The sequence below is a fragment of the Lepisma saccharinum genome, chromosome 14 (genome assembly GCF_977018435.1).
Source record: "Lepisma saccharinum chromosome 14, izLepSacc3.1, whole genome shotgun sequence".
Lineage (NCBI taxonomy): Eukaryota > Metazoa > Arthropoda > Insecta > Zygentoma > Lepismatidae > Lepisma > Lepisma saccharinum.
This window is the reverse complement of record NC_139242.1, coordinates 81,315,118-81,341,867: the sequence shown is the minus strand read 5'-3', so window position 1 is coordinate 81,341,867 and position 26,750 is coordinate 81,315,118. Positions and strand designations below refer to the sequence as shown.

The 26,750-nt window shown below is 36.4% G+C and overlaps 1 protein-coding gene across 2 annotated transcripts in view; it reads left to right on the top strand.

Annotated features, from left to right (window-relative positions):
- ATPCL (ATP-citrate synthase) overlaps positions 1-26,750 on the top strand; it is a 163,887-nt gene that overhangs the window by 108,303 nt on the left and 28,834 nt on the right. For both annotated transcript variants that reach the window (XM_083136053.1, XM_083136055.1), the window contains exons 5-14: positions 1,234-1,424; positions 5,515-5,773; positions 8,556-8,768; positions 9,740-9,897; positions 11,515-11,683; positions 15,621-15,803; positions 17,995-18,118; positions 20,016-20,131; positions 22,241-22,437; positions 23,396-23,555. In XM_083136053.1, the coding sequence (XP_082992179.1) occupies positions 1,234-1,424; positions 5,515-5,773; positions 8,556-8,768; positions 9,740-9,897; positions 11,515-11,683; positions 15,621-15,803; positions 17,995-18,118; positions 20,016-20,131; positions 22,241-22,437; positions 23,396-23,555 (1,770 nt within the window). The remainder of the gene's footprint in view (positions 1-1,233; positions 1,425-5,514; positions 5,774-8,555; positions 8,769-9,739; positions 9,898-11,514; positions 11,684-15,620; positions 15,804-17,994; positions 18,119-20,015; positions 20,132-22,240; positions 22,438-23,395; positions 23,556-26,750) is intronic.

Here is a 26,750-nt window from a genome sequence, read left to right as displayed (position 1 = left end):
AGAGGCAGCCATCTTGGATGTATGACGTCACACATGCCATACGCCACAATAGTAGGCTCCAACAAAATATCACAGGCAGTAATTTTTCCTCTTTATATGCCAGAATGTCAAGTAAAGTGTAAATAACGCTTAGAATCCTTGCAGAAAAGGGCACAAAATAGTTTCACTAGATGTATCTCCATAACATTGCGAGTTATAGAAAAACTGTAAGAATCAATTATTTTTTTCCTTTTTCAATTCTGAACAAAAAATGTATGTTTATAAAATTGTCAAAACCAACTCTTAAAGGAGTTATGACTGATTTTCTTTGTTAGTGAATGAAGTGGCAGCCATGTTGGTTTTATGACATCACAAAGGCCATATGCCACAATTGCGGGCAAAACACCTGGTAGTACCACACTAGCAACGCATCACCGGTAGTCATATATTCCCTTCATTCAAAAATCCACGGGATTACAAATGCACCTGGACTACATCTTGAATTCTGCGTAAATTTTTCTCCTTAGACGTGAAAAATTGCGATTTTTATTGATCTAAATCCCATTGAATTGAAACATGTTTGTAAATGCCTTGAGGCGAGTTTTTCACAGTTTAGCTTTTATTTTTATCAAGAAATAGAACAAAGCTGTGTGGAAAATGAGACAGAATTCTCTCAGTCTGTATAGTTCACTTTAAGTGTCCTTTGCAGAACAATCCATCTGACAGACAGAAGATTATTGCAAGATAAGATATCTGAAGTTGGTTAGTTAAATTTGAGTTTGAAATTATTATACAATTAACATTTTGTGGATTAGTATATCTTGTAACATTTGTGACTTGTGTTTGGAAATGTATTTTGAGTCTGAGTATGTGAAATGGTAAATGTAAACTCCGCACCTTAAATTAAATATTTTACATCTTGTATATACCGCTTAATTGAATTAGAATTAGAATTTTTGGATACATTGGAATCACACAGATCCTGTATATTGTTAATACATCTGTGTGTGGATGTGTAATGAGAGGGGTAATATGTAAGGTTGAAGACTGGGAATTATACAAGAATTTTAACATGGTCCTAGAGTGGCCACCCTGTTAATGTATTTTTATATATGGATACCTGTTTACCTGTTTTGTGTGGGACACTTTATGACATGGAGAATTCGTATTTGTATATTCTCAAATAAGAAACAGGAGTTACAACTTATGTTGTGAAAACATTCAAATGAATGTTACCAATGTATAATTTTGCAGGATGAAGAATCTTACGTCTGCATATATTCACACCGGTATGGAGACACTATCCTGTTCCACCATGAAGGTGGTGTAGACGTTGGTGATGTAGATGCGAAGGCCTTGAAATTAAATGTGCCTGTTGGAACTTCAACTGATGCCACTACCATCCAGAAAATATTACTTAAGAATATGCCTGCTGAGAAGCAAGTGTAAGTATTGTGTGAATTATTCTATGATTGATTTCAGTTTGAATTTTGTTCATCCATAACATTTGTAGGTAGTTGCAGCATTTGGTGGCAGCATTTGAAGACTACATGCACAAAGACGTGTTCTGGGGTGGGTCCAAAATCCCCCCCTCCTCATTTTTCAAAAACACATTGTACTAAATCTTGCGTTGTGGTCTTATATGCATCAGCTGGTATATCACTGTTTAGAGGCCTTTCATGTGTCTATTGAAGATCTCCATATCTTCTCACCTGCTATACACCAAAATACTTTTACATACTAACATTCACTGAGGACACTTGATACTACATTTCTGACCACCTTAGATGGGAATTTTGGTTTTCATCACAAAAGAGGGATTGAATCTTTCATAATCAACAGACAAATTGTGCCATCCTCATACACTTTCTAAATACATTTTCAGTACAATAAGTACAAAATATCACACAAAAATAGTTTTATTATAATTGAAGGAAGAAATAAGTGTGAAAATATTGGTTTCCTTTAAATATTCGGCTGTATGTCAAAAACTAATTTAGACTGTTCATTATGCTTTAACATATAATGCAACTTTTTAGCTAAGTGTTTTTGTAAGTTAAAGAAAAAAGTGACAAACACCTAATGAAGGAGGCAGTCTGACCTCCGAAACGTTGTCCTAATAAGACTCCATACTTACTCATGTAAGTAGTTAAATTAGTCAATACTATTTAACGTATTTATTTCCTTTAACCTTTAGGTGCCCAAGCGTCTCGATCGAGATACCCAAAAGTAACCCTCAATTGCCCAAGTGTCTCGATCGAGACACTGTGTCAAGGTCGTTTTGAGAGTTAGCCCCCTCCCCCCGCCACATACAGGAAAACCTCGTTAATACGATATTGGTTAATACGAAGTACCCTTTAATCCGAAGTTCTTCCCATTCCCCAGCCAATAAGATAGGATTTATAATGTATTTCAGTACGGATAAATCGAAATACGGATAATTTTTAATACGAAGTTGTTTACAAGACCCTTCCGCAAAACTGGTTTCGCTTAATTCGAAGTAGACACCTGCGTAAGTCGACAAGAGAAGATCGAATGTGGAAAGAGCTTGGACGTTATTTTAACTTGACCTTGACATGTTTCCTTGTCGTAAGAACTGCTGACAACTCGAGGGAAGCAGCCCGAAATGCCCGCTGGACATTGACATTCTTTGTCAATGTGCATGGGAGGTCAAACTCTTTCCCCGCTGAATGCGCCACCTTGGAAATATTCACCAGTGCCAGATGAGAAATGCGAGATAAGATCTCACGAATGTTCCAAAATACAAGATGCGTGGCGCCTGGAAGTCTCACCAATCTGTCTAGCTCCGAGCTCGAGATACAGCAATTTCCCTGAGCGAGCAACTTTTGGCTTTGTAGCAGACAACTTCCCGTAACCACTTTAATTAAAAGCGTGTTCTTTGTGCCCTGTAGAACCTCATAAAAAAAGGGAAACTGTTACAGGTAATCAAAGCCGCATAGGCCAACTAAAGATCGTCAACCCGCTTAATGCGTTGTCATCTAGGTTTCCCGCAAAAGTTGACATCGATCTTACGTATGTTGCAACTCCAGTTTCCCGCTTCATACGTTTCCCAACTGTGCCGGTCATAAAATTTGCCAAAACAGTGTTTGTTGTCTGCGTGACTTCTCCCCTTTATCTATCAGCAAACAGAGGGGGGGGGGGTCCGTTGCTAATTGTTTCGGCCACGATATTCTTGCTTGCTCGTGTGCGAACACCGGCTCCTTTGGCGTCTTAAAAAAAGCAAACAGTTCTGAAAACCTTTTTAAAACGAACAAGAACCGCATGATAAGTAAAAGAAAAGTGACCCCCTTCCTTCTCCTACAACAGCTCATTATCCGCAACTGGTGTGCATGGTAATGTGATTTTTCACACTGCTGATAAAAGTTTGGTCTTCAGACAACTGCGTTATCTTTAAAATGCCGATGATTTCCCTTCTGCCACCTGCTGCTCGAACTTCCGGCCAGTCTCGTTGTGTTTACGTTGCAGCTGGCGCCAGTGTTTAGTCTAGCGTCTGGAAACCTCTGGCTTGCTGATAACTGCAATGATTCATCCAGTGGGAAGGAATAAGCTTCAATGCTTCATTGTTTTGAATCTCGCAAAGCCATATAATCCCCGCTTTTCTTCAGAACCATTAGCGTGCTGCTGTTAAAAAAAAAAAAAAAACACGCGATGCTCAATGTAGGAATACGAGAGGAAAAGTTTTGGCGGAGCGAGTGTTTGACCTCCAGAATACTCCTGAAACCTACAATAAATTGTAGATTAATCTGAAAATACGCAAGTTTCGTAAAACTTGTTTTTAGTTCATTTTATACTGCCGAACTAAGCGGGACTAAATATACAGTTTAAAGTGGGATCCAAACCAGAGTGATTATCGAGTGCGGCACTGTTTAATGTGTCCTAGGATACACATTGGGTGCAAATATCGCAAGTTGTGTGTTTACTTTTTCAGAGTTGATTACAGTGCAAGTTGAGGAAGAGTTTGGACTGCTCCCTGAAAAAGGGGAGGGGGGGGGCAAATATGAAGTTAACTGAAGCAAAGAATACGTGACTTTTTTTTACGATGTGTTTTAGACAGCCGAACCAGAATGAAATTTACAGGCCCGATTTTTTTGTTTTGTGCCAGGAAAAGGTTGCGTTAATCCTGTAACGGACAATGTTCTAGTACATAAAATCCAATATTCATTCTGTCCGATTATCTCCCGTCTCTTGCTCGCGTGTGACTACTGTCAAGATTCACTTCTTGCAATAAACGAGATTGTTTTCTTTTCCATAGGTCTCCGTGCAAACTGGTTTCTTATGAACTAAAATTGTAAGAATTTCGTGGAAGAGCAACAACTTTGCACAATTAAAAGAAAATACCGTTTTTTTATAAGACTTTTTGCCACAACATGCATCCCGTGCATAACCGGTTGTATAACTAGGCAGGATAAATGGTGTTAACCGACTCCTTGTAATCTTTGTGTCCGCGTTAAGCTCAGTGTTCTCATTTTATGTAACATTTTTTACACTTCCTTTAAAACGTACATTATTATTATATAGTACATATAAAGCTTATTTTCTGAGCTACCACCAAGTATAAAATATCCTTTGTGGGGCTAATTTATACTCTACTTTATTTACACCTGAAAACAGGCGCCATCTTGAAAAGTTTGGATAACTCGAAGTCGTTTAATACGAAGTTGACATTTTTTGGTCCCTTGAACTTCGTATTAACGAGATTTTCCTGTATACGCCGAATTTGCAAAAGTTTCATATAGTCTGAATCTCTGGTTCATTCCGCGTACATGGTATATCACTCATCTCTCTAGGGCAATTAGCTTCCGAACTACACTCATTTAATTGAAACTCTACATTTTGCTCAAAATCGGCTTGGGCAACCGAGGCTTACTATTGAAAAAGGGCTTGGGCGTCAAAAGGTTAATAGTGAGTAACATGCACAGACCTACAATATGTTATAGAATAGCCAAAAGCTGCTAAAATAGGCACAATAAAAAGACTTGTGAGGGAATGGCAACAACATTAACAACACATATGTAGAAAATTCTATCAAAATGTAGCTGATATGAAGAGGGGACATTTTGTTGAGAATCTGAACCCTTAGTCATAGTTATGTTTGTTTATGAAGAATTGTTTCATGTCATTGCCTTAGTGAGAATGAAGTAGTGTGTCAGACTATGGGACATTAGTATTATATATATATATATATATATATATATATATATATCTGTTTGCAAGATACAACTGTGGCTAACATACTGTCCAATGATGACTGTGTGTATGTACAGTCTGTCACAAAATGGAAATCTCTCTATCTCTCTCTCTCTCTCTCTCTCTCTCTCTCTCTCTCTCTCTCTCTCTCTCTGTCTCTGTCTCTCTCTCTCTGTGTCTCTCTCTATATATCTATCTATGTGTGTGAGAGAGACAAACTGACTGAGACTCTCTGCAGGGTGTGCAGAGTTCTTTCAAAATTATCAAATTATGTTGAAATTTTACAAAGTAGTGATTGCTATTTCTAGTTCTCTTTTCTGTTTACAGGTTTGTATCCAAATTTGTGGATGCTTTGTACAACCTCTATGTAGATCTGCATTTTACTTACTTGGAAATCAACCCTCTAGTTGTGACAAATGGAAATATATACATCCTGGATTTAGCAGCAAAGCTAGATTCGACTGCAGATTTTATTTGTCGAACCAAGTGGGGTGAAATAGACTACCCCCCTCCATTTGGGCGAGATGCCTATCCTGAAGAGGCGTACATTGCAGATCTGGATGCCAAAAGTGGAGCATCACTAAAAGTAAGTTAAGGTTTTTTTTATAGTAGTTTGACATGTTGTTACATCATGTGTGCATTTACATAACTATTTGCTTATAAAAAAAGTTCTGTAGTCCTGATTTCTCTTGATTGTTGGATAATGTTTACTTCATTTTTCAACTCTCTGTCTAGCCATATTAGACAGAAACTAGGAGTCCCACTGACCTGTAAATTATTTTAAGAACTTTGAGAAGGATGGAAAAACAGCCTGAGTGAAGAAGTCAGGGAAAATCGTGTTTTTTTTGTTTTTTTTAAGAAAAAAAGAGAGAGGAATTTGAGCTTCTGTGAGCAATTAGCTGTACTGAGAAATCAACCAAGACAAAATTGAACAAGCAGACACATTAATCGCAGCACTAATGAAAATTATGAATTTAAATCTAAATTAAAATGCAACTGAAAGGTTTTGGGGCATTTATTGTTAATTGGCACCTTCAATACATAACTTAATAGTTCTCTTCTTACATAAATATATAATAATATAATTTTGTGTGCCTTTTGCGAAAAAATTACTTTATTTGCCTATTGAACATAAACAACTTATATTTCTCTAAGAAACCTGTACTTAAAAATGTGGTTATTACTATTGCCTTATTATTGCACAGTTTATAAACAAAGGGTTTTGCAGGAACCACCGACAAAATTTCACGCTGTGTAGAGAACATCAAGGCAACTTTTCTTGGTAACTGTTTGGCTAGTTGAGACCTTGTTTCAGTGCTAGAAGCACTTGAAAAACTCTACTTCTAAAATTTTTATTCAAAATCTTTCCCAGTTTCCACTTCTCATCTTTGGAACTCCCTGCCCCTCGAAATCCGGAACTCATCTTCAGCATATGTCTTTAAGACACAATTAAACCATTTTTATTGGGCACAAATAGTTAGCACATTAGTGACATTAGTGACAGTTAAGTGCAGAAAAACAGTGAAAACCCGTATTTACCTTAATATTTCAAACCTCTGACTACTGTCATGAATATGAGAGTGAGTGTGTGTGTGTTGTTCTGTGTGCTCGTGAGTATAGGTTCGACTTTTATTCCCGTATGTATTTTTTTTCCTTGTAATTTTTCTTTGTTTTCAATATTTACCTTTTTTTATGGTTTAAACGTTGTTTTCTAATTTTCATACACTAAAATTTCGATGTAAACATGGTTAAGTGGTAGAAAAGGCTATGAAGCCTTAACTTCGTCATAATAAACAAGACATAATAAATAAATAAATATTTTCTCATGCACAACATATTCAGACATTTATCTTTCTTGTCAGAAAACATGACATTAATATTCTTAGAAATAGGATCATGTTAACTGGCAGGATGACATCCTTTTGCTCAATTCATTTCTAAGATTTATGCACTGTTAGTAGTATACAATAAAAGAGTCCATTCTATCTCATTAAAAGTGAATGCACTCACAAAAAAACTATCATTTACTATAGGTAAATTAAAAAGTAAAAGCAAACAAAACACAATAAAAGGAAAAAATATTGAACAACAATGTATGAACATTTAACTTTTTTCAACATAGTCACCAAGATATACCAAGCACTTTTTGGATCGGGTGATCAGTTTTTAGATTTCTTGTCTGTAAAAATTCCTTCCAATTTCAATTGAGTTAACTTTTGTGGTCATCGGTTAACAATCGCAGCACCCAGTGAGAGCACAGTTTATGATGCAACCAACTGGTCATGAATCAGGATAGGCACACTATCATAGGATATGTTCAGTTTACTTGCAATCGTTAATTTTCACGAGGTGGTTGGCAAGAATGATTGAATTCACATGCTCCGCTTTGTCGATAGTGTTCACAGTTGCAGGCTGCCCGACACACGGTTTGTCATCCTTCCCTCTTCAAATGCCTTGCACAATTTCCCAACCATGGGACGTGACATTGCATTCTCACCATACACCTCGACAATTTGGTGTTGGATTTCACTCTGATTATGCCTTTGTGCCTACAAAAATTGGACGACAGAGCGCACCTCAATGTTGGACACCTCCTGAATACGATGTGCCATACTCACATGGTGACTACTCACATACTAAACCAGCTGCAGTACTGTTGATTTGGGTGTGTGGAGAATACATTCCAGACAGTGTTGCCACCAAGTGTGGTTATTTTGAACATGGCTCAGGTGTAACTTACTCTTTGATTTGCCCACATATATCATCAGACCCAACCTTCTTTCAATTCAAGTTATAGTTATACAATGGTAAGTTACACCACTTGTGACAAAGAATATGCTGTTCAGAATATTAATTAGTGAATAAAATGTATTTTCCAGCATAAGGTTTCTTCATCGAACCTGTTTATTATGCAAATAATGAATATTGTTTACAAAAGTACACAGATTTAAGATAGAATAGTTATTTCCTAATAAACACTAAAATTCCCCTTCCAATATCTTCAGATATAGCAGATGCCACAAAGAAATGATATAGCCAAGTAAAGCAAGAGGTCCAGATTTGATTCCTGGTGGAGTAATTCGGATCCTACTTTAAACTGTAGGTTCCGTCCCGATTAGCCTATCTTAGCATAAAGGGGACTCAAAAGCAAACTTTATTTTTTGTATTTGTAGTGTTTAGAACCAATCAGAGACTAAATTACTTGTGCAACAAATTTCCTAAAATTGAAAAGTTCAGAATTACATTTTTATAGCAACCCTTAAATAATAATTGTAAAAAAATTGAAATTATGCATAAATTTGGTTTTGTCATTGGAGCTACCAGTATATATTTATATACTTACATCACCAAATACTTATTTTTGGCAGCTAACTATCTTGAATAAAAATGGCCGAATTTGGACAATGGTGGCAGGAGGGGGAGCATCTGTTATCTACAGTGACACCATTTGTGATTTGGGAGGAGCGACCGAGTTGGCAAACTATGGAGAATACTCAGGAGCTCCATCCGAACAGCAGACTTACGAATATGCCAAAACCATCCTTTCGTTAATGACACAGCAGAAACACCCAAAGGGAAAGGTTAGTAATGAATTCTGTGCATTTTTTGACACAAATGTAATTAAAGGTTACAAGCTTAACAAGATTTTGTTAAGCAATAGCATAATATTGCATTAAAACTATATTTCTTTGCCTAATTTTCTTATATTTAGTTTGTCATAAGTCTATTTGTTGTTATGTACAATGACAAATCTCAATGAATCCATAGTGTATTTTGCACAAATAAATAAAAAATGTAAACCATATTCTAATTTATACATTAACATAAGTGAATCTCATGAAGTAGCCTGAAAATGCATCATTTATAGTCAAAATTTACCATGAAACAAAAGTTCACAGGTTCAGATCGCATCTTCTTCAGGTTTCTTTAATTGTATGTGTGTGTGAACCATTGGTATTTGCTCAGCAAGAATTATATCATTGTAAGAATTAATTCTATTTATTGTTGCAACAGCACAAGTCATTGGTGTAGTACTTTCACAAGTGAAATAAGTTTTACGTTAACCTTGTGAATTTTACTGAAAGTTCAGTCTAATGTTATCCTCCCACTTTCTGCTAGACTTGTAGAAGGGTCTTTTTACCATTCTTATACCTACAACATATTCTTTACTTTATACTCTCGTGCACGAATGATGTGCTGATCAAAATTTGATCAGATATTCTTATAATATTAGATGCATATTGATTGAATTCATTTGTATATAGTCTTCTCATTTGACCTTTTTCTTCATAAACAATTTAATTAAGAACAAGAGTTGATGATCAGCATGCACACACGCACCTATATATATTCTCAGTGTGACGTGCAGCTGGATGCATGATATTCATGGACTTCTAGTGTAATGACAGTGTTTGAAATGTTTTGTTTGGCAATGAAAGTAATAATTAAATCATCTTAAATCCTTTTGCACTTGATTATGATCAAAAGTTACTTCTACTTCCTTGCACTTATAATACAGTGTAATGATTCAAACAAACTTATTTAATTTCAGGTTTTGATAGTCGGAGGAGGAATTGCCAATTTCACTAATGTTGCTGCAACATTCAAGGGAATTGTCACAGCACTTCAAGAATTTCAACCAAAGTTGGTAGAACACAATATTTCAATTTTTGTACGAAGAGCGGGACCTAATTATCAAGAAGGTTTGAGGTAAGTTAACAAAGTTTAACACTTAGAGTGCTAATCACGTATATATCGGAGTTGAATTCGAAATTTATTTCAATTGTCATTTGCCATACGTTTACGGAGTTAGCAATCCTGAGTAATGTTTGGACATCGTACTTCGTCACACTGCCACTAGATGGTGGGCAAATGCTCATAACGGTTCTGTTCGCGTCGTTGTCTGATAGTGATATGCTTGCTTCCCTTTTCTACAGTGCCAGCGATTAGGGGGGCAGTTGCCCCCTCCCCCCCAATTTTCACCACTTTTGCCCCCGCACGATGCTAAATCTTATCTACAAAGGGAAATATACTGTCTTTGCCCCCCTAGTTTTGGCACCTTGCCCCCCCCCCCTTCCCCAGTTTTGGGACCCAATCGCCGCCACTGCATGTTATATCTTGTCAACTTTTTATTTTTAGTACATTTCATATAATTTATGATGAAACGTCCAAGGTAGCCATGTGGTTATAATGTAACATGTATATCAAAATAAAGAGCAAGAATTAAACTTTTCAACAGTGCATGATACATATATTTTACTTGTTTTTGAGATGATTTTTTTAAAAAGTAGTGAAAATGGTCAGCATTGTTGGGACGGAAGGCGACTTAGAGGTCAGCACTCTAAGTGTTAATTATCATGTAAATCTCTGCATGATTAAATATGTGGCAGTGTTAAGTCACACCTGCTTGTGTGACTTAATACATGAACAAAAGTGGATGATTAAGTTTTGGTTTGATAGAGTTTATTGGTCCAAAATCAATGCTTTTTCAGGTTCATTTATGTAGCTTTTTGTATGTTCAAGTAAAGAGGTCAGTGTACAATAAAGTTAGTAATCTTTATCTTTGTTTATCCACTTATTAATTCACACACAACCCTGAAAAGAATATTGCTTCAGTTTTTAATTGTAAGAAGATACCTCATGTACATGTGAATAAACAATATTACACAAACAATTGAATGTTACCTATTTGTGAATTTTGTGTAAATAAATGCATTAAAACTATTAAGAGCAAAGACACTAAGTTGCAATGAGCAGCCTAACTTTGTGTCAGAATTAACTGATTTGTAATTAGAACTTATATTACATATTTCTTTAATTTCAATTAAAAATAGTTTCAATGTTAACATGATAGATGTTAAATGCCAAATAATCTAACACAGTTATTTTTAGTGGTTTTTATTTTATCTGCGACGTTAACCATGTTAGATTATTTTGCCTAATGTATAGTAAGATCAAACTACATCTAACATGTTTGCATTGAAACTGTTTGAAAATTGAAATTTATGAAATATGTAAGTTCAAATTGCAAATCAGTTAATTCTTATACAAAGTTAGACTACTTGTTGCAACTTTTGACATCATTCAGTATCTTTGTTCTTAATAATTGTAATTCAATTATTTACACAAATTCATGAATATGAACCTTAAATTGTTTGTTTGATATTGGAATGTGCAGAATTGCTATCACAGTCTTCTGAAGATTTATCAAAGTTTCAGATTTGTATTCCATATAAATCACATATTTAATGATGGTGATTGTATTAGGAGTAGATATTCTGATATATTTATTTTATTGTAGTGATAAACTTTTTCTTTATATTATAGAATTATACGTGAAGTTGGACAGAGCCTGGGGATACCATTGTTTGTTTTTGGGCCTGAAACGCACATGACTGCTATTGTTGGGATGGCCCTTGGTAAGAAGCCGATTCCTAAAGAACCTGAGGTTGAGTTCAGCACAGCTAATTTCCTTCTCCCTGGTGGACAAAATAAAGTAAGTTTTCCTTCATTACTTGGAATGCTGATAATTTCTTAGGAAAATGTGAATAGGTTCTGTTCTTACAAGTGGTTCACTTCACAGCTTATAACACAGACAGGACCTCATCACATGGTTGCTCTCTTTTTAAGTTCAGCATGATCCTGTCTTCGTATTTTACCTTCCTCCAACTGTTTTAACTAGTAAAAGGATCCAGGAATGGGTCTGAAACATAGATGATTGATTTAAATCCATTAAATGATTATGAGAGTAATGTACGTTCACCAAAAGTGCTTATGATATCTATAAAATCCTTATGCACATTATTCTATAATTGATTTAAATGTGCCAATAGCATTAGTTAAACTGTAAATAAACATGGCAGCTGATATTTTTCAAACCATCATTAAAAAAATTGCCAAAATTCAACTACAAAGACTATGAATATATTTTAAGTTGCAATTATAGATTACATCCAGAATGTTTTATTTTCACTCGAAGGAAAGTTACTGAAATTATTATAGTTTCATTAACACACTAAACAAACATTTCCATATTAGGTTCATATACGAGGGGGGCTGGAAAGTTCATGAAATCACCCAGAAGAAATACAGCTGAAACAACTATTTTAATACATTATTCAACGTATCCCCCCCAAGCTCAATGCACTTTTTACAACGATGTTTCAACATTTGTAACCCTTTCAAATAGAAGGTTTTGTCCTGCCGTGCAAACCAGTGCCTCTTTGGACGGAAAATGTGTGCCCTTGAGATGTTTTTTGAGGTTTAGAAGGAGATAGTCAGATGGGACCAGATCAGATGAATAGGGTGGGTGGGGTACATAGGTAAAGCCCAAGTCAGATGGGACCAGATCAGATGAATAGGGTGGGTGGGGTACACAGGTAAAGCCCAGATCCACCGGCAATTGCATGGTTTGATGGGCTTTGTGCGAGGGTGCATTGTCCTGGAGATATTGCACACCATGGCTCACTTTTCCCCAACGTTTTTCCTTCAGAGCCACATTCAGTTCAATCAAATATTGGGAATAAACAGCAGCATTGATGGTTTCACCCTGTTCAAGATATTTTATGAGGATGACACCATCCTTATCCCAAAAGACCGATGCCAGAACCTTCCCCACTGACCTTCGACTTCGGAACTTTTTCGGTCAAGGAGACCCACTGTGGTGCCACTCCATGGATTGCTGTTTAGTCTCTGGGTCATAATGGTGAATCCATGTTTCTACTTCAGTCACCAGGCAGTGCAAAAAATCATCAGGGTGTTGAAACTTGCGCACGATCTCCTGTGACGTCTGCACCTGTGTTCTCTTCTTGTCAGCATTCAGACATTTTGGAATCCATTTTGCACTGTGCTTCCGCATGTCCAGATACTCTGATATTATGACACCTACAGGGTGGGAAATAACCTTTTGCTAGGGGTCCACAGTAAAAAGTAACAACAATTAAGAAATTATGGTAATACCAAATGTTTACTACGACAATTGTGGTTACAAAAACAAAATTAAAAGTTAGTATGTCCGCCGTTTGCTTCTCTCACAGCACGAAGACGATCGGGGTAGGAGCTCAGAAGATTCGAAAACAAGTCCGTATTCCATTCCATGTCACGGAGGACTTTTTCCAGATGTGCAAGGAGTGTTGGCCGGGAATAAGCGGTCCGGTCCGCGTTCCACTATCATCAAGGACTCAACTGCGTCCTTCAGAATAGCCAAAAGGTGCTCTGCTGCATTCAGGTCCGGTGATGCACCCGGCCATTCAGAACTGCTGAAGAAGTCAATGCCACTTCGCCGAAGAGGGTCTTGGTTTTAGCATTTGCCTTGAAGCAAAGTGGTTTGTCGTGAACTAACTTTTAATTTTGTTTTTGTAACCACAATTGTCGTAGTAAACATTTGGTATTACCATAATTTCTTAATTGTTGTTACTTTTTCCTGCAGACCCCTAGCAAAAGGTTATTTCCCACCCTATACATGCTCATGCTATATCCCCAGATACGCATCAATGGTTTTGGTGGATATGCACCTATCCTCCATGATCAGTTTTCCATGGTCAGGATTCATCTTCAGTCTCACCATATCCAGTCTTAAAATGCCTCACCCACTTGGCTACTCTTGTGCAAAGTTTTATGGATATCCATGGGGGATTTGTCTTGCAACGCGAAAAACTTGATGACACTGCGAAGCTCATTCTTCTCAAAGTTCCTTAAGTCCTCCGCCATCTCTTCTTACTGAACCTGAAAAAAAAAATGACAAAAGGATCATATGCATTATAAGAGGTTTACAATATATGCTCTTTCTAATGACTGCAACGATTTGTTTCAATTTTTATTTCTTCTGGGTGATTTCATGAACTTTCCAGCCCCCCCCCCCCCTCATATACAGTATCAGAAACAGAAAAATGCATATTTACAAATATATTTTTTATTTGCTTTAATCAAACTGTTCGAATATTTTACAGGGCCGTTTACTAGAAAAAAGCCTTTCTATAAAGATCATATATCTAGTATATCATTGTTTCTCAACGTATGGGTCGCAACCCACTGCTGGGTTCCAAGCGGGTGTTTGGTGGGTTGCAAAGTCTAGCTCAAAAATGTATCTACTGTGTCTTAAAAACGTATTATATTTAAATTGCTAAGTCTTTTAATTTACATATTTACATTTCTAGAATGAAGTATGTGTAATTTTTTGAAGCAAGCGTAAAAGAGGGCTTCTTAAAGGGCTTGATGTTAGCAAAAGCATGATTATAAACTGGGTGCACACTCCTACAAGTAATTCTGCCGGCCATATTGACCATAAAATTAGTCATTGAATGCTATAAACCTTAGTCATTTTTATGGTCCCAACATAGCAAAATGCTGTAAAATATTCCTCGATTTTAATTTTTCCTGCATTTTAGGTTTTTCTGGCTTGGTCCATGAAAAACGTAAAAGCGAGGTTCCACTGTATGTGCAGTTATTTATGAATTATAATAATTATAAAAATTACCATAATTAATAAAAGATAATAACCAATTATTGCACAAGTGTCTCACATATATTTCATCGTTCACTAAAACCATGATAATTTTATATTAATAATTTTCTGTTTATAGAGGTGCAGTTGTTTATTAAATATAATAATTACCATAATTATCAATCAATGGTATACTGTCACTGGCATGAGTGTCTCGAATGTCATGCATTCAAAGATGGCACCTGATAGGCCCATCAAGTGCATTTTGCCTCCTATTTACATTACATTTATGTTTTTATGAACAAAAGTAACACAGAAATATTGTGAACTCCCTGGGGAACAATGTAATTCTTTTTCAATTTTTTTATAAAAATTTTCACAGTTGGTAAACCGAAAAAATTGATGTGGTGGGCTTGACAGGCCTCTGCCTCGGGTAAGTTAGGATTAATTTGTAAGTATCACTGAGTGTACACCAAGTAGCATTTGTGCATTTTCTATTGGAGAAGTAAGATCACTGTGTCCAACCCACGTGAGGTTCATGGTGACGTGGCACTTATTACTGTGCGTCAGAACCTGAAATTGTATAATTAGATTGTGTGTGAATGGGCTAAAATTGGTATTTTTCAAGTATTTGTGAAATTGCAAGCAGACTTCAGAGAGAAAGTGCTTATTAGGAGAGTACTTTTCCATGTTGCTGTAATGGGAGAATATCATGGTCTCTATAATGCATAGATATTAGAATCTGCAAGAGCCCAAGTGTTAACTGTTTTAACAAGGAACAATTGAAAACTGGTTTAAAAAACAATAGTTGCCTAATTTTGAGCATGCATATTGATGTGGAAAATATGTCCAAAACTAGGTAATTAACTTTATTGTACACACATTATGGAAATTTGTAAAGGTCCACACTAGCAAACGTTACTGAGAGAATAGTATGTTTGTTTCTGGTGTGTATACTGTAATTCCTGTGACATTTATATTTTCTTTACAGCAAAGTCCACATTCGTCTAGAAAAAGCTCACTATCAGCAGCTGCACAAGCAGGAATTGCTGAAAATGATCTTGTAGTATCCAGTCATGATACGGGAGATCATGCATCTGTTGGAGCAGTAGATACCCTTCTGACGAATAAGACAAAGGCTATAGTTTGGGGTATGCAGACACGAGCAGTTCAGGTATTTACATTTACATACTTTGTGGTTCTTGCAAATCTATTAATTATGTTTATTGATATACATGTAAAAGTTTGTGTAAGATAAGAGTTATATCCTAATGATTTGTGTTAAACTTCTCTCCTGGAAATGAGAAATGATCCTCCATGTGTTTTTTTTTAAAAAAAATTTCACATCTGAAATGAGGAATCACGTTATGTGTATCAACAGTAGTTGCAGTAGCCATTGGAAAAGTGAAGCGTAATCCATGATGCTAACGCTAGGGGGCTAGAGTAGACAACATGGCGGACAAAGGAAGACTTACGACTGACTCAACAGCTATCAGCAACTGTGCTACTTTTTGCTGATACAAATAGAATTGTGGTGACTCGGGCATTTACATGCATATTTCCATACTCGGTGGGCCCCCTCTTGGAAAACCATCCACAAACTGCATGAAAAGTTTCGAATGGAAGGAACAGTATTGGAATCGAAGCGTGATCATCCCAAACCTGTGCGTTCGCCTGAGAATATTGAAGCTGTTAGAGTCAGTATGCAGAGGAGTCCCGGCAAATCGGCTAGAAAAGCAGCAATACAACTAGAGATATCAAGACGCTCTGTTCAACTAATTCTTAAAAGTGATTTCCATGTGTATCTGTGCAAGATTAACGTGGTGCAAAAACTCACAAATGAACACAAACAGCAGAGAATGGCCTTCGTTCACTGGGCTGAGGATAACAATGCAATACTGAAGAATGTTTGTTTTCTGATAAGGCACACTTTCATTTGGATGGTGTGTGAAAGATTTTCCAAAAAAGGCTGCAATATTTATAAGAACTGAGAAGAGTTAGGGTTCAAGCTTGCAGTGAAATTACGGAACTCGTGTGCCATAGGGTAATTGGTAACGTTGGTGTTCGTTTGACTGACAACGGTGGTCATATTGAACATGTATTGCAGTAGTACATTTTTACAAAGTGTAACCTTCTTTGTGATATATGTTTCACTAAAAGATTTTTTTATAGTATAGTTTTTATTCAAGAACAAAATGGGAGATCATCTCGTGCACCCCCCTGTAACTGAAGTGTGGCAAATTCCATAAAATTTTGTAAGCTTCTCTAATGATCCAAACGTATATAAAAGTGTTATAGTCTTGGTACAGTAAACATTAAGGTTACAAAGATAATTGGAACTGTATATTGAATGATGTTCCCAATTCACTTTCTTCACTGAATTACTACTACTTTGATTTCCATGCCCTTGTGGTTGGTTAATACAACAGAATCACATAGCCATGGAATTGTAATGATCAAACAAAAGATCTCTATATCTTTCAATATGACACATCACAGGATGGTGCTTTAACGTGAGTCTATCCACGGTAATTCTACTGATCTCTTCAAACAATGACAAAATGAAGGAAGCATTTTGAATTTCTCCATGTATACTGTCTTTTTAACTCTATGGTAACCTGTACATAATAAATCACCAGGTAACAGATTTATATGTAGTAAAAATGTGCTAAGTATGTAAATACATTATTAGTTATTTTCACCAAAATATGGACTTAAAGTTGTAAAAATTTATATTTTTAATAACATAAGACACTACGTGAGCTTCATAAAATACAGTATGCTTACATTGACATTCATTGTAAAACAACACAAAATGTGTTTTTATTTTTTGTTTCCAAAACAATGAATAACAAAATTTTGTTGTAATTTTTTTAACGTGAATTTTCTTCTGTTGTCTCTTAAAATGGATTTATGACTAAAACTGCATTCAGTATCGCAACAAGTATTAGAAGTATATTTCATATGTGTCAGCTATTCGCAAGAAATTCACTCAACTCTTTCGGTCACACAGGAACATGTAGTTATTGATCGAATATGGAGTATATGTTGAGAAATGTTCTGAAATATTGAAATAGTATGTAAAAATAACTAAAATATGAGCCAAAACCTAATATATGGAAAATAAAAACAGACTTTTTTGAGTCTGCATGCCATGGTGTGCAAAGATAGTACAAAATATAACTGATTTTAGCTTCATACATAAATATGTATTTACATATAAATTCGTTGCCTGTAAATCACCCTGTTTTCCCCTCTGCCACCCTCTCCTTTTTTTCTTCTTGTGGAAGGGTAAGTTCTAGCTGATATGCTTGTCTTTAAAATTTGCCAGGAAAGCAATGAATTTTGAAAGTTGCATTTTTCAGGGTATGCTGGATTTTGATTTTGTCTGCAGAAGAAGAGAACCATCTGTGGTTGCCATGATGTACCCATTCACTGGCGATCATAAACAGAAGTTCTACTGGGGACACAAGGAAATCCTCATTCCAGGTATGTTCATAATTGTATGCATAAGTTAAAAAATCAGTTTGCAGGTTATACATTTCACTTTATATCTAACCTTTACACGTGTCACTTTATTCTGGCATTGGTCAACATGTTAGCGCTGCACTAACATTGAAATTTGTCTGTTTATACAGTGCCTTTCACAGCAGAGTCTTCCACAGAGCGGCGGCTATTCTACCGGGCAGTGAGAGTGCTTCTGCTGGCAAAGTGGATGCTACATCAGCGTAAATGGAAGTGCTAGCTATGTAATGAAAGAAGGTCGTACAATTACATTGGCAGTTAAAATTTAAATGAGCACGTACCTTGTTACAAGAGGTGTTGGTAATGTTGTCCTCCTGCTTCCACACATTTACAACATTTTTAAGGAAATTTTTACTAACACGTATCAGTTCCGAAATTGCTTCAATTACTCTACTTATATTTTCTTTCAATTCTTCTAATGTATGGCTTCAGGTTAAAAGCATGGTAGCTCACCATGCAGATGTCATGCAAATGTCTGTTTCTTGTGTAAGGCGCCGAACGGATTTTTTAAAAAAATGTTCCAATCATGCTCCAACGTAGTCTAGTTTCTCCCCAGTAAGCACACTCCGCATCCCCTTCACTTCTTATCAAGAACAGACCCTGTTTCCCTAAATTTGCTCCCAAGTTCTTGAACATTGTCTGTGTGTGGAACAGGAACATCTGAGAATTCTGCTGTCAAACACCTTCTGACTTCCCTACAAGAATTCGTCATGACGTAAGAGTCATACATAAAAATGTGTTGTTTTAAATTGTACATGGCATTATTAGACTGCAGGAAAGCACCAGCAATACATAAACTAAAACAAAATCTAAAACACTTGTTAACACCTTAACAATACAAACACTTGCAAACTGGACACCAGCCATCAGGATACTGAAGCACCGACACTTCCAGTGCCAAGGTCAGCATACAGCTACGGGTCTAAATGCCAGCAGACTCCCTCGCACCGCCCAGCGTATTTGCTGCAGCTACACGGAAGACTCAACAGTGAAGGGCACTGTATATATGTTGTAAAATGCAAATGCTCTTTCAGACACAGTGTATCTGTCTCCCTGTCTTTTGTTTTGTTACAGTTGAGAAAATATAATAGGAGTGCATTCCCTTCCGTTAGTAAGAGCTGTGCCGTGATCCTGTCAACACATTGTCAGATGTTAGCATGATGCTCTCATGTCAACCAACTGCCTGACATTTTTTATTTTTTTTATTTTTTGTTTTCATGTTTTTAGTGACTTTTAAATTATAGACTATACTCGTATAGTGTAATGGTTAGTGGTACAGACTGAAAGCATATGTGAGGAGCAGAGCGATATTGTTTATTCAGAAGATAGTAATGTGAAGCAGCCTGGCATAAGTGATCATGATAGCAACAGTGAAGTATCGGCCGGCGAAGATGACAAACCAATAAAAATTAGTTTAGCTGATATTTCCAATATTTTTTTATATATTTAATTACATAGTACTTATTGTATTCTATTATTTATGATCTGCTCTGTTGAAGTATGTTTCTGTATAACACTGTATTCCTTACGCAAGTTAACTTGATATGGTTTGTATAAATATGTTTAAATAAAACAAAAAAATAATATAATGAACAAAAAATAATAGTGAGAACCAAAAAAGATCAACGAAATTTTAAAGAAATGGAGGTGTTAGCATCTTGCTAACCATTGGCATTACTCCGATATCAGTTGACCAACGCTGAGTTATATTACACTAAGTTGTTATAGTCTTGTAGGAATTTGAGTACAAAAGGTAATTACCAATTTTGTGTTTCAACATTTTGGTCTTGAATTAGAAAGTTAGTGCTAGTTCATGCAAATTAATTCAGACTGTAATAAAGCAAGCTATATTATTTTGCAGTGTACAAGAAAATGGCTGATGCAATGGATAAGCATAAGGATGCTGACGTTCTTGTGAATTTTGCTTCCCTCCGCTCAGCATATGACAGCACAGTTGAAGCTTTGCAGTACCCTCAGGTATGGCATGCTTAACATTATTTCTGTGACATGAAGAAAATACTATGTATACTGTAGGGATGGGATGAAGTCAATTGATTTCCATTGTAAGATGATCAGGCTGAACGTGGTATTTTGGGACAGTATCAGAACCAGTAAAATTCCAATATTCAATTTCTTACGTTACAATTTGATTGCAGAGGACATGTCAATATGTTTTTGGCGAATGTGAAAACTGTTTCTGTACAAATGTATTACTCAGGTTGTTTTAAAAAAAGGTAAGTGAACATAGTTTTTGAGTGCTGAGTTTGTTACCTATCTTTAAACACCCTATATCTAAGGATATTTATTAGGGCTGAGCTGGTGCCACTTTGAACTGATACCAGCACCAATTCCCACCAATACTTGTGGGAAAGTTATGGCAATTCAGAGCCATTCAAAATATTTATAAATTTTAATATGTTTTGTATTGAAACTGTACAATATCAGTATACCAGAGTTCTACTTTAAAATTTTTATAATTTCATATGAGAGAATAATTTAATCACAAAATCAGTTTCTCTCCACAATGTGTTGCAAAAATAATGAAAATTGTGCATTTTGCATAATTCCCAGGATATTTACACTCCATGATAGTGTTGCATGGTATTTCTGCAGACCCTTAAACATCTGAACTAAGGAAAGTATCGGTATATACAGTTCATGTCACGGTCGAGTCATCCACGGAGCAGCGAGAACCTGCACCATCAACACAATCCGCTCCACCATCGCAACGAGATGCCAGTAGCAAAACCAAGTGGTTTGCCTTTCCCTACCATCCTACCACATCCAACCACCTTACCAAAGCCCTCCGCCCCTACAACATCCAAATAGCACACAAACCAACCTCCAAAATAGCTGACCAACTAAACAAACATAAACGGTACTTCCTCTCCCCCCTCAACAATCCAGGCATCTATGATGCTGAATGCGAGTGCAAGGCTCATTACATCAGCAGATCTATCAGGCCCATCAATGAGAGAATTCAGCAGCACCTATGAAATGCAAAAACTGCCCAACCCACCACCGAACTTGCCAAGCATATCAAATTCCACAACCATAAAATCGAGAAAGTACATGTCAAATACAAAGCACACACTCTCATAGACAAAAATCAAAGAAACACACGCCATTATGCACTACAACCATGAACTGAACATAGATAGTGGTCAGGCACACCATGCGTGGCTTCCGTTATTGCAGCAATTAGCACCGGTGAACAGCAGAGGACATATACGCACACATACAGGCGACAGCAGCACACCTAGCGGTGATTTAGGAAAAAACAACAAACGTGCCAAGCAACAACACAACGAATTCCAATGAGGATGGTGGCAGTGGCTACCGAAATTAATAGAAAATAATGTAAAACAGCTTCGCGGAAAACGTGAGTACCTTAATTATCTATTACCGCGTCTCTAATTCCCATAGTATGAATAATAACAACTAAACCAAACTACACCCTGTCTGCAAATCCAGAGGATTGTGCAGGTAAAAGTAGCAGGACCGTAAGTGCAACTGATTACAATATCAGCATCACAAATATCATAGTACAGCAGGGCTGTTGCAATCAGTGGCGGGTGGTGGGTCCAAATTTCGTGAAGATAACATTTGATCAATACGTAGTTACATGAACTTATTAGAACCCCTATTTTCTAATAACTAATAAGTATGTATAACTATTCATCTAATTTTCTCTATTACTCCATTTTTTCCTACTAGCCCTTCACCTAGTGCTAACATGTCACAAAAATTGGTTGCTAAAACATGCTGATAGCACCAAACTTAACCTTTCTAACCAACTTACATGCATTATGTTCACAATTACAATTCTAGTAATGCCTATGTTGTTAGATTATGAGGCTAGGTTTTGGGCTCTTAGCAACTGATTTTCATGATGTGTTAGCAGCTGGATGTGTCTGGCAGTGGACCCTTATCACAGTAACCCATTTGTCGAAGGGCTATTCCAACTGAATACTAGGTTGATATCTCCAAGAAAGTGAACATTCAGTGTATTTAAGAAAGTAATAGTAATGTAAGGTGTACTATGTTTGAGTAGGCACAAAAATAATGTAATTGTCTCCATTTCAGATTCGTTCCATTGCAATTATTGCTGAAGGGATCCCAGAAAACTTGACCCGGAAGTTAATTCTGATGGCAAAACAGAAGGGAGTAGTGATAATTGGTCCTGCCACAGTGGGTGGCGTAAAGCCAGGTTGTTTCAAAATAGGCAACACTGGTGGCATGATGGATAACATTCTTCACTCGAAACTGTATAGACCAGGAAGGTCAGTTCCATGCATTATTTTATATAATTTGGTAATCAACATATTTTGAGACTCAAAATATATATATTTCCATTCAGTCTTTTTTTAATACTGGAACACTACAGAAAATTGGGTTTTCTGTGTGTATCAAAACCTTGACTTCATGTTCCCAAATTTAGTTTTCCTGCTTTATACATTTTAGCTTGTGGTTTCATTGGATCCAGGCACATAGCTAGCAGGAGGGCTTGGGGCTGAAGCCCTCCCCCCTGAAATTCTTCAAATATCTAATTTAAATAGTGGTAATTAATTTTACTTAGCAGGATTAAACAGCTTGTAAAATAAGTTGCAATAAACTGAGAAATTCATCATGAGGCCTTCTGGCCCTTACTTTTGTGCCTTGCACGGAGTATCCTTGAAATATTCTGTGAAATAGTTTTGCATGAGAAGGCTAAGTAAAAGGAATTAAATTTGCAGGGAAAGTAAATTTCAGTTAAGATACAAATGATAAAACAAACTGATTACTGATTTCCTTTAGCTGACCATTAATTTCTTGAATTTTGAAAATGATAAAGGAATTAATGACAACTGGGAATTATATGCTTGAACTATTTTTTTTTTTGCTCACTTAGAAAGAAACAATAATAGTGAACAGTCAGTCATCTGTAGCAATGGAAATTTAACATTCATAAACATTGTTCACAAAGGTTCACAGTCATTGGGATCAAGTTATTTCAGCTAGCATGAGCAACTTTTTGTTTTGAGCTGCTACAAAACAATTATTTTCAAGTAATTGATTGGATAATACTTAAATGTAGCAGACATGGAAGTATATTTTGTGAATGATAATTGGATTTTTTTCTGTAGCCTGTTTCTTTCGCCTGTTTCTATCATTTAAAAAAAAATCGTCACAAAATATATGTATTATTTTTTAATTTTAATATCCATATCCAGTTTTAATGACGTTTTTCTATTTCTCTAGTGTGGCCTATGTTTCAAGATCTGGTGGTATGTCAAACGAACTGAACAACATAATATCCAAAGCAACAAATGGAGTGCATGAAGGAGTAGCTATTGGTGGTGACCGGTACCCAGGAACAACATTCATGGATCATATTATGCGATACCAAGCTGACTCTCATGTAAGCATTTTCAAAAAAATAAATTGTAAATGCAGTCGCAATTGTGCTTAAACTTTAAAAACTCAAATTTAGACATTGACACAAATCTACATATTTTCACACCTTCAGTACTACATTGTGTCAGGTAGAATAGTGTAACGTTCTGCTTCGTTGCGCGAGGGGAAAACAGTGGATGTTAATTTTAATGGATCGCAGAACATAGTACAAAATCTTTGGTTGAAGTATACGTACCGAGGTTATGGTACACTTCTAGGTTCTACGGAACCTCCTTGACAAGTCTCTCGAGATTGCCAATACTCAAATTCAAAAACAATATTACGTAAACAACAATTCTTTGAAACCCATTTTCCAAGAATAACAATAATGCGATATTATACCTGCCGCAAAATTAGTTTGGTATTGACGCTTGGGAAGCACGTGTTGAAATCGGGTCTACGGCACTGCGGGAGGGTGGGTTGCTGGCATGCGAGCCAATCAAAATCTTCCCAGTGCTTCACCCAAGCCCTGGTTACCTAGCAACAGACAACGTTTATCTCGGTGTTGCCGCTTATCGAGTGATTCTTCCTGCGATCAGATTTCATGTTGTTGGGAGAGGACGTGTTGTTTGTTTGTTGCGTTGCTGTGATATTTTAACCGGTCCGTTGTTTAGTGTTTATTGAATTTAGAGTATTCTTTGTTGTATATAGCATGTTGTTTTAGTTGTTATTTTTTGTACATAATTTTCTGTGTTGTTGAGTGTGTCGTGAGCTCGTGTGAAGAATGTCAAGCACAGGAGGCAATACTCGAGATGACAATGTACCAAAGAGGCCATGCACTAAAAGAAAAAGGAATTCTTCTCAAAGGACAAACGCGGGAGATGGTTTGTTCTGAGCGCAAATAATTTGAGCAAGAGAAAAACAATGGGGCTCCAATCATTTCTGTAAATAAAGTTCTGGACAGGACTGCTGCTGCTTTCGGCGTGTCTAAGAACACTATTGTTACCATAGGAAAGAAAAATATAATGTGGTAGAAATAAATAAATAAATGCGAGGCTTCAAAATTGGAAACCCCAGGAAAGAAGAGGAATATCAATAAACGCGTGACAAATTTAGATACCTTTCAGCAAGATGCTATTCGTCGCCATATTTACTCTTATTATAGGAGGAAAGATTATCCCACTGTTGGGAAACTGCGAGTTTCGTTGAAAGATTCGGCATTTTTTCAAGGTGGGGAAACATCTTTAAGCACAGTCATAAAATATCTGGGATTCTCATACAAAAAAAAAATAATGGACGCAAAATAAAGTAAAGTATGTTGGCATATGGGGATGTGGAGGTAAAGCTCCACACATTCTCGACCTCAACCTAGGCCATATTATGGAGGTGATGTGGTTCACCAACCGCCTTTACCGCAGGTTTGCCCCAGGTACTCACTTGGGCTGAGTCGACCCCAGAGCCGCTCGGGATATTTGAAAAAGTTCCACAAACCACCGCGGGTCTCACACGTGAAAGTCAGACGCCCCACCAACTCAGTTGCGGTATAATTGAAAGATGGGCAGACTTTAACGGGGACTTCGGAAAGAAATGATTATTGAAAGTGTATATACAGAATGGATTGAAAAGGTAACCTGTAAACAATGCTCGTTTCGTTAATTCGTTCATGTTGTAAGGGAGATGGAAATGAAGAGAGAAAACAATAACACATTCATCATTGTTGTCATCATTGTTATTCCGTTTTCCTCGAAAAACAATAACACATTTCATCATTGTTCCTTTTCATAACACGTTTTCCTCGACACAGCGTCAGACAGCTGCACTGCGTACCGTACTGTACCGCATGATATGGCAACACCGTGACGCGTGTTCCTTCAGCTCTCAATACCAAACTAATTTTGCGGCAGGTATAGAGATTGCAGTTCAAGTACCTAGAGAAAGGAATTATTAACTCTACAATAATGCACTGTAATGCAAACACAATACACACATCAAACAATAATCAATCACACCTTCACTTCAAAAAGGTGTACCAGAAATATGCATCATAACTGTATTACTCTGAATACTCTTGTAGTTTTCCAATTGTTAAGAAACAGGAATTTAGAAAATAACGTATTGTCTAGAATTTCAAATTTCCAACAATGATTTTATTTCCTCTTAAGCTTTTTCACAACTAGATACATATTACTAAGCAACAATTATTTTTACAAGCAGGAACTACCTTGAAACATTAACATGTAACTACTTTCATCAAATATTACAGGATTACACATTAGCTCAATAATTTATATCTTCTCGTGCTTTTGTGACTAAACACAAAATTTCAATAATTTAATAATTAGCATTAATATTTCGACCAGCGAAAATGCAATTAACTTCAATCAAACAATTACATAAACTTCTATCAAGGATAAAGTCATTATCATTAATCTTACAGGCAATCCTTTTAATCCGAATCGTGGTACTCATTCAAAATGCTCTGGTACATCAATTTTAATTGAATGTTGGGTATTAAGGAAGTGGGGGGAGATTTTCCCAAAATATTGCTCTTTTTTAATGTCGTCAATTTCAAACATGAATTTGACTTAAAATTTGCTTTGCAACAAAAAGGTCGTCTCCAATTTAACTAGGTCATTCTCGCAATATTTTTACTTATTATGACGCCGGGAAGTAATAAGTATCAGTTTCCTTGACTTACTATTTATTCAATACAAACACGTAATTGCAGGTATTACACCCCATACAAACGTCAAGCCACTGCTCGATACCCAGTCCGACGTCAAGCAATCTGCCGTTTCAACTGCTAGCACTGCCCCCTTTCCACCTCGCTCGAGCCGCGAGGCATGAGGAGCTCTGAGGTTGTTCACCACGTCACAGCGACATTCCTACCTCTATACACTCTAGTACAAATTTATTCACATGATACAACTGTCATAACTCCCCTCTGTTGGGAGAAAAATTTCCTTCAAGTGAAATTTTTACAAAATAAAATACCCATTTATAATTTATACATTGTTATCATATCTACACTCATACTTTGTGTAGTTACAGTTAAACTGGTATACATCATGGTCAAATACACTGGGTATAATCAATACAACAACATTTATGATAAAGAAAATATAAAAATAGCAATTAAGTATAAATAATTTTAAACAAAATCTAAATCTTTCTTAGATCTACCCAAAACAAATGTTTGTACAATTTTGGATTTAGTTTT